At 32.3% G+C, this 7260-nt stretch overlaps 1 protein-coding gene across 2 annotated transcripts; it reads right to left on the bottom strand.

The window, feature by feature from the left end:
* Positions 1-1233: 1233 nt before the first annotated feature.
* LOC132050289 (thermospermine synthase ACAULIS5-like) lies at positions 1234-6086 on the bottom strand. 2 transcript variants are annotated; one of them, XM_059441481.1, is made up of 10 exons: positions 5833-6086; positions 5032-5098; positions 4642-4736; positions 4405-4507; positions 3137-3225; positions 2886-3042; positions 2267-2342; positions 2106-2164; positions 1674-1761; positions 1234-1496 (listed from the first exon to the last, which is right to left on the bottom strand). In XM_059441481.1, the coding sequence occupies exons 1-10, from the start codon at positions 5955-5957 to the stop codon at positions 1492-1494; spliced, it is 864 nt and encodes a 287-aa protein (XP_059297464.1). In that variant the 5' UTR covers positions 5958-6086; the 3' UTR covers positions 1234-1491. The 2 variants fall into 2 exon arrangements, with proteins under 2 accessions (XP_059297464.1, XP_059297463.1); XM_059441480.1 differs by having other exon boundaries at positions 1625-1761; positions 5833-6085.
* Between the last annotated feature and the right edge of the window lie 1174 nt (positions 6087-7260).

Below are 7260 nucleotides of genomic sequence, written 5' to 3'. Positions count from 1 at the left end.
TGAATTGTTAGTGGCCATAGCCCTAGATCTTTCTCTTTGCAGATAAAAATATGCTCTTTCTTGGTTGAAGTTCGTTATTTATTTTATTTTATTATAGTTAGTTTTAGACTCACAATTTTCGGGTTTACTTCTTGTTTCATAATTACTGTTAGTTTAGTTTAGTTTAGTTAACAGCTAATAATAATTCTCTGTGGGTATGATATCTGGACTTCAATCCTTTATTACTTGTACGATGGCGTATACTTTCTAGTGCGTTTGGGAGAAACAACTCCGAATAGTGTCTCGAAGCATGATTCGATGTTCGCTATCTTAGCATGCTACCAAATGACAATGAGAGATTCGGTTTGGCAGAGCATGACTACAAACGCGAGTTGGATACAAGTTGAGAGACTCGTGAGAAAAGGAAGATCATTAACGAAATCTCATTTAGTTTCTGTTTGCTAGTACCGGTTATGACTTATGGGTCTGTGTACACAAGATGATCTAAGGCACCGAGCATCAATGTGATTCAAATGATCTAAGGCACTGAGCATACTTCTTGTGATCTACTTGATGATTCTCATGACGACAACAAGAGGCTATATACTCCTAACAGATGTATAGCAAAGTTCTCTCATACTATGCCAGTCGCATGGCCTATTTATCCTGTATGAAATGATGCATGAGAATTTAAAGGAGAATATATTTTCCTTAGCATGATGGAGCTTGAGCACTCCCTTTAGTGTGAAAGGAGATGTTGGAAATATCTATAGCGTCGGATCCACACATAAGGGATGTTAATTAGCCTGTTAGCCCATTAGCATGTCCTCTTCTTTAATACTAACCCATTATGAGTGTAGGAAATAAGGCGGCTAGGGCTAGCTATATAATAGAGAAAAATGTTATGCATCATCTGGTAGAGGTATAGCTAGGCTGTGAACAACGGGAGTTAATCCGCTTCGCGAGGATTCCTGACGATCGGTGACACGAGTTGTGGTTCTTTGCAGATCCAAGTCCGCTATGAAGAAACCCGTAAGTGTCCTAAACTAGTAATTTACGAATGAAATTCTACGGTGTCAAAAGTTTTAAAAGAAGATATGCTAGGCGCTTGTTTATCTCTAATAACATTGTTATTAGTACTAATTATTTTTCTTCTCATATAATCATTATTATTCTTGTGCTTGTTCTTTTGATCAATTTGTGCTTTTTTTCTTTGTTTTTGCTTTCAAGGAATGTAATTTGCAAATGGAAAACTTTTGGATGATACCTCTGTCTTCATTTTATAAAAATATAAAGTACTTATAGAGCAATTAGAAGAAGCAGAGCCTATAAACTGACCAATTAATAAAAAGCTACAATAATATCACCCTCCAAAGTTTCAACTCCCCTATTTCTTGATCATTCGTTTCCAAACATCTTCGTATATATCCAAAAGCAATTTCTTGGCTCAATTTATCCCATGTCCATGAATGAACCTTGCATCTTCTACTGTGTAAACATGAGTCTCATTCTTCAGCCTGAGACATCAATAAAAAAATTAAAGCTGTTGAATTTTCTATTATTTAGACCAAATTAAGAAGAGACTATATATATATATATATATATATATATATACACACATATAACACTTAGAGAGATTAATTACGTTAAGGCAACAGTCTTATTCAAGATGGTGGAGGAGATGAATGAAGAACCATTAAGATATAAAAGCTCTCCTTCAATTCTTTTTGCAATCTGCTTGTCTATTTTTCCAGCATCAAGACAGAATGGCCGGTCAGAAGCCTGCAATAATAGTCAATATTTTTTAGCGGGGCTTTTGGACATAAAAAATGTGAAATTTGAAAAAAGTTGGAAAATGAAATTTGAAAATTGGAGTTGTGTTTGGACTTGAATACAACTTGCAAAACTGTTGAACTTTTGTGAGTGATCCGGAATGAAAAATGTGAAAATAGGTATTTGGAGTTTTACGAATTCCGAAAAATTGTAACAATTCTATGTCCAAACATGATTCTGGAATAAAATTCCGAGAACAAGTAAAAATTATCAATGGCCAAACGGCCAATAGTATTAATTAGCAGCAAAGACCAAATGATCAATTTATAGCAAAAATTAAGGCACGTAATTACCATAATCCATCCCCATGTATCAGCAAAAGAAGGTACATGAGCTGTATATGCTTGCACATCTGCATCAACATTTAACAGCAAATAAGAATCTCTATAACTCAATTTTATTGATAATTTATTTACTCTTTTGGAAGTTTATTATGCATCCACATAACACTTACATTTGAACACTTGCTTTATTGTGTTGTAAATGGATGAAAATACCTCCTTGTGAGTGAAAATCCCTGCTGGTCCAGCCTGAAAGATTGACTCCCGAATTTCAGTATAGTGACTATAAATATTCTTTCTGGGAAATATTTTTCGATCATATCCAACCAAACACTGGAGACATTATTTTTCAAAAAAGAGTTAATAGTAAAAAACACACACCTAAAACTATCACCTTTTCGTGAGTCTCATACCTCAACTAGCCATATTTCCCTTTACCTACCTAAACTTAGTTTAGGTAAGTTTAGGTAGGTAAAGGGAAATATGGCTAGTTGAGGCATGGGACTCACGAAAAGGTGATAATTTAGGTGTGTTTTTACCATTAACTCTTCAGAAAATAAGTCATTTTTCTGGAAAACTGTTTTCTGCTCTACCAAACACACAAGTGTTATTCCTTTTTTTTATATTTTATTTTGGCCTTGGAAGCATTTTGAAGCACGAGTCTTTGTAAGAAGAAAGCAGGTTTATAATTAGAAAGAAAAAAAAAACGTGATTGGACAACCTTAGTGAAACAAAGAATGAGACCTCATATATAGTTATAGTAGTAGTAATAGAGAAAGAGAGAGGATTAACCTGAGTAACAAAGACACCATTGTGATTGAGCTTAGGCTTGAGTATATTTTCATAGAAAGATTTTGTATAGAGTTGGTAGCAAGGTCCTCCTTCTACTGGATCAGCTAAATCCCCAACTATCATATCAAATTTTTCTTCCCTTTGCTCCAGTTCAGCTCTTTAATTATTCGTGAAACATTAATTAAAGATTACTAAGTTCCCATTAAATTTAATGATAATTTCAGTAACTAATTAGCGAGAAAATAACTTACTTTGCATCGTTAATTACTAAATTAAGGTTTTTGTTACGAAAAGCCTCATGGTTTGCTATCAGATGCTTTCGGCAGAAATCGACAACCTCCTGCAAGAAATATATATGTAAGTTATAAACATAATTTTCTAACTTTCCTTTTTAAACAATTATATTTCAAAAAAGGTAATTTGTCACTTGTTTCCTCAAATTTGTCCAATTTTCCTTACTCGTGTTTTTTTCTTCTTTCTTTTTTTTCTAATTAAGTTAAACAGAAATAATGTTCTCTTTTGACTTCTCTTGCAAATCAGAAACACTTGTAAAATATCTCATTAAATTGTAAAATACTTAACTTTTGTCCTTTCATCGCAATTCATATGACGGTGTTTTATTAGACGCAAAATAAGGAAAAAGAATAATTTTAATTTATTGTCTAAAATATGTGCTAAACATTTTCTAGCTATAAAATCAAAGACTAAATAGGAAAATATGTTAAATATAATGGTAGAGAGGAGTATTTACATTAGATTACATTTAACGTGGAGCTGCGACGATATTATATAAATGTCGTATTAAGGTGTTTAAATGATGCAAATTCGTTTGCCGATATTTAATTCAGTCTATATTAGCTATTAAAGTCAAATCTAAGTTAGCTTATACTTTTGGACTACTGTAATTTAACTCTGTCGGGGAACAAGGAATGATTCTCAGGACTGTTAGACAATTTATTGGAGAAAATATTATTCGAGAAAATAAAATTATTGGTGAGAATATGATGTCATGATAATATGACTCGGCATTTTTCTTCCTTTTTAGAGTCTTTTCTAAACTTTGTTTAGTGATTCATACAGTATAATTGATCGTAAACTCGAATGGGGGAGGAGAGTTACGAGAGATTGACAATCACTATAAAAATAACCTTATTAAAAATACTGTTATATCGGTTGAATTAGATATAGACTATACACAAAGTTGATATCAACTAAATTTTGAATTTGGTTTAATTGCTAGATTGCTTTAAAATCTTTTTCGTAATATATACTCTCTCCGTCCCAACGTATGTAACACTTTCATTTTGTGAGAGTCAATCTGACTAATCTTTAAAGTTAAATTAGATTAAATCAACTCAATACTCTAAAATTAAAATTTAGATGTTCACTAAGTATTATAAGTTGCAAGTTATCTCATTGTCAATATGATAATAAAATATTTTAAAATATTGGTCAAAGTTTATATAGTTTAAATATCAAAAAACGAAATGTATCACATAAATTGAAAGAAATGAAGTACCTGATCAATGTCACACATGACCACTTTCTCGACAGATTTGTGTCTGAGAGCTTCCCTTGCAGCAGACCCTTCACCACCCCCCATTATGAACACACTTTTGGGGCTGCAAAGTATACAATTAACCATAACTAATTATTACACATATAAAATTAAATAAGCATTATTATAATTATATGCAGGGTAGAAGTGTTCTTAATTAAGCTAAGCATGCTTAGTAAATGAACATATGTGACTTACTTAGGGTGACATAAGAGAGGTGGATGAATTAAGCATTCATGATATATGAATTCATCCACTTCAGCACTCTGCATTTTCCCATCTATAATCAATACCTACAACCATGTGTATATTCGTTATTCTTTTTCAATAAATAATAAAACATTAGTAAGACATAGCAAGAACAAAATAGAAAAGCTTCAATTAAAATTAGTAAATAATGTTCAATAAACAATGAGTGATCAAAATTTAAATACAACAACAACAACAACATACAAGGAAATCCACAAATCCTGATTAGGCAGGGAGTGACGTTAGACCATACCCCTATCTCGAAAGATAGGGAGGCTGTTTCCGAAAGGCCCTCGTTGATCAAAATTTAAATAATAGTAATATATTTGGTATATCAACCTTCCCAAAATGCTTGGTGTCCAAGAGTGCAATTTCTTGGTGCTCGCTTTTTCCTTTGTGCAGCACACTAACGGAAACAAGAAAGAGTCAGTTAATATTAATCATTATCCAAACCTAAAGTTTTTCTTTTTGAGATGAGGGGAAAGTAATTTAATTTATTTATTTGATATAGAGACGTTATAGCGACTATCTTGGGCCTTCCACGATTGTTGACCTGTCTCGAACCGGGGAAGACGTTCTCCAAGATAGGACATACGGTACAGAAAGAATTATCTTTGTAGAGCGTTGGGCTTTTAACCTAATGATCGTAGGTTCAAGTCCTCCTATACCCAAGCATACCTTACACTCTCCAAGGAGTAAGAATGCATATATTATATGGAACATGAAATGACGCCTCCTATATATAGTTTAACAGTAGTGTAATCCAATGAGTCAAGATGCACATCCTAGTGTACGAAATAAAAATATGGAAATTTGGAAGAAATTAAACAAAACAAAATTATGTAAAAGATACATTAGCTTTTACATTTTTTGCCTTCATAAAATAGAATAATAAAAGAAGGTGGTTGGATAATGATCCGATATTGCCCATCTTGAACCCACATATGATCCAAAAAATTTAGGCTAGTCAAATTATGACTCGTTCTGTTCTTTGATCTATTTTAATTCGTCCATTTGCCATGTAACAACTAATCAAATTATATGACTATTTTGGACAAAAATAAAAGGGTAAAGAGACCTTGCAATTGCACCTTACAGCCCTATGACTTTTATTCATATAATATTTGAACATACATATACCTCTTTAAAGCAAAAGACCATTTGAGATCATCATCAATTTCTTCTTCAAACCAAGTACCATCAATAATTGGAAAATATGAGAAATCATCTTTGCAAGGTAAGAACTCAACAATTTCACTTCCCATGGTTGGTTTTTAAACTTCTAAAGCTTAAAGGCAGTTCAAAACTTAAAGGAGAATAGAAGAAAGATTAGAATATTTGTAATTCAGCAGAAATGTTGAGAAGGTAATTGAATTTAGTTTGAGGGGATAGAATGTTCTCAATGTGACCACCTTTTATAGCCAGCAGAAAACTGATTATTTTTTAAAATAAAAAGAATAGATATACATAATATATGTCTGATATCATTGTGTTCCCTTTTTGAAAAAGGTAAGTTATATTTTATAGCTTTTTTCTTGTCAAAATGGATATGGTCACAGTGTGAAGGCAATTGACAAAGGACCTAACATGTAAAAGTAGGTGAATGCAACAAAAAGTATTGATTTAATACAAGGATTTGGAGCATCTCACACTTTGGAATATATATTATGGCTTCCCAATTTAAGAAAATACTAATATCATAAACTTACGAATTTCGACGCTAACGTTAAACCTATCCGAAAAAAGAGAAAGAAAAACGAAGGGTGTGTTTGGCATGAAGGAAAATACTGGTGTGTTTGGCATGAAGGAAAATATTTTTCAAAGTTGCTTAAAAAAATAATAAAACGACTTCCTCAGAAAAGTAGTAGAAACAAGTTTACACAAACTCCAAGCATTTTATACTAATTGTCTCCTCCTCCAACACATCCACCCCACCCCACCCCATAGCCCTCATGCGCCTATCACACCCCCACCGCCACCTCCAACTTCTATAGCATTCACTTGGATTATACATAAATGCTTTTAGAATAATTTTCTGTTTACCTACTAAACACAAGAAAATAAATAAGAAAGCTACTTAATTTTTCAGATATCAAACACGTCTCATGAGAGTCGACTTTTTAACCGTTTTGTTGGAGAAAGCTCAAGTAAGTAAAATGAAAATGGTCAGCAAGAATTAGACATTGCACCTCTAGAAGACTAGAATTCAAAATGACTCCTTTTAACTTGATTCTTAAAAGAAAAAAGTAAACATCTTTTTAGCCAATAGTTTTTTTTATATAATTTTTCATGTTAGCCAATAATTATTTTAATAATTTTTTATATAAATTAGAAAGCTTATTAATAAATATGCATCTACTTAATTGTAGGTGAAGAAATGACAAGTTGACCACTTAGTATAACTAGTGTTGTCGTGTGGGATTATAAAGACATTGATGATAATACAAAGGCGTGAATGAGTGACGAAGCACATTGGCATAGGCATAATGCATGCGCATTATATTCCAAAAATTATTTATGATCACAAAATAAATTATGAACTTTTTTTTTTTTTGGTGTTGTAGCGCA

The sequence above is a fragment of the Lycium ferocissimum genome, chromosome 3 (assembly GCF_029784015.1).
Source record: "Lycium ferocissimum isolate CSIRO_LF1 chromosome 3, AGI_CSIRO_Lferr_CH_V1, whole genome shotgun sequence".
Taxonomy (NCBI): domain Eukaryota; kingdom Viridiplantae; phylum Streptophyta; class Magnoliopsida; order Solanales; family Solanaceae; genus Lycium; species Lycium ferocissimum.
Note: the sequence above shows the minus strand (reverse complement) of the source record. Positions and strands in the feature narration are given on the sequence as shown.

Excerpts from the sequence above, each read along its gene's own strand:
- LOC132050289 (XM_059441480.1), bottom strand. The coding sequence starts at position 5,957 with ATGGGAAGTGAAATTGTTGAGTTCTTACCTTGCAAAGATGATTTCTCA. Across the intron at positions 4,737-5,031 it reads ACACCAAGCATTTTGGGAAG|GTATTGATTATAGATGGGAA; the intron begins GTTGATATACCA and ends ACATGGTTGTAG. Across the intron at positions 1,497-1,624 it reads AATAAGACTGTTGCCTTAAC|GCTGAAGAATGAGACTCATG; the intron begins GTAATTAATCTC and ends TTGATGTCTCAG.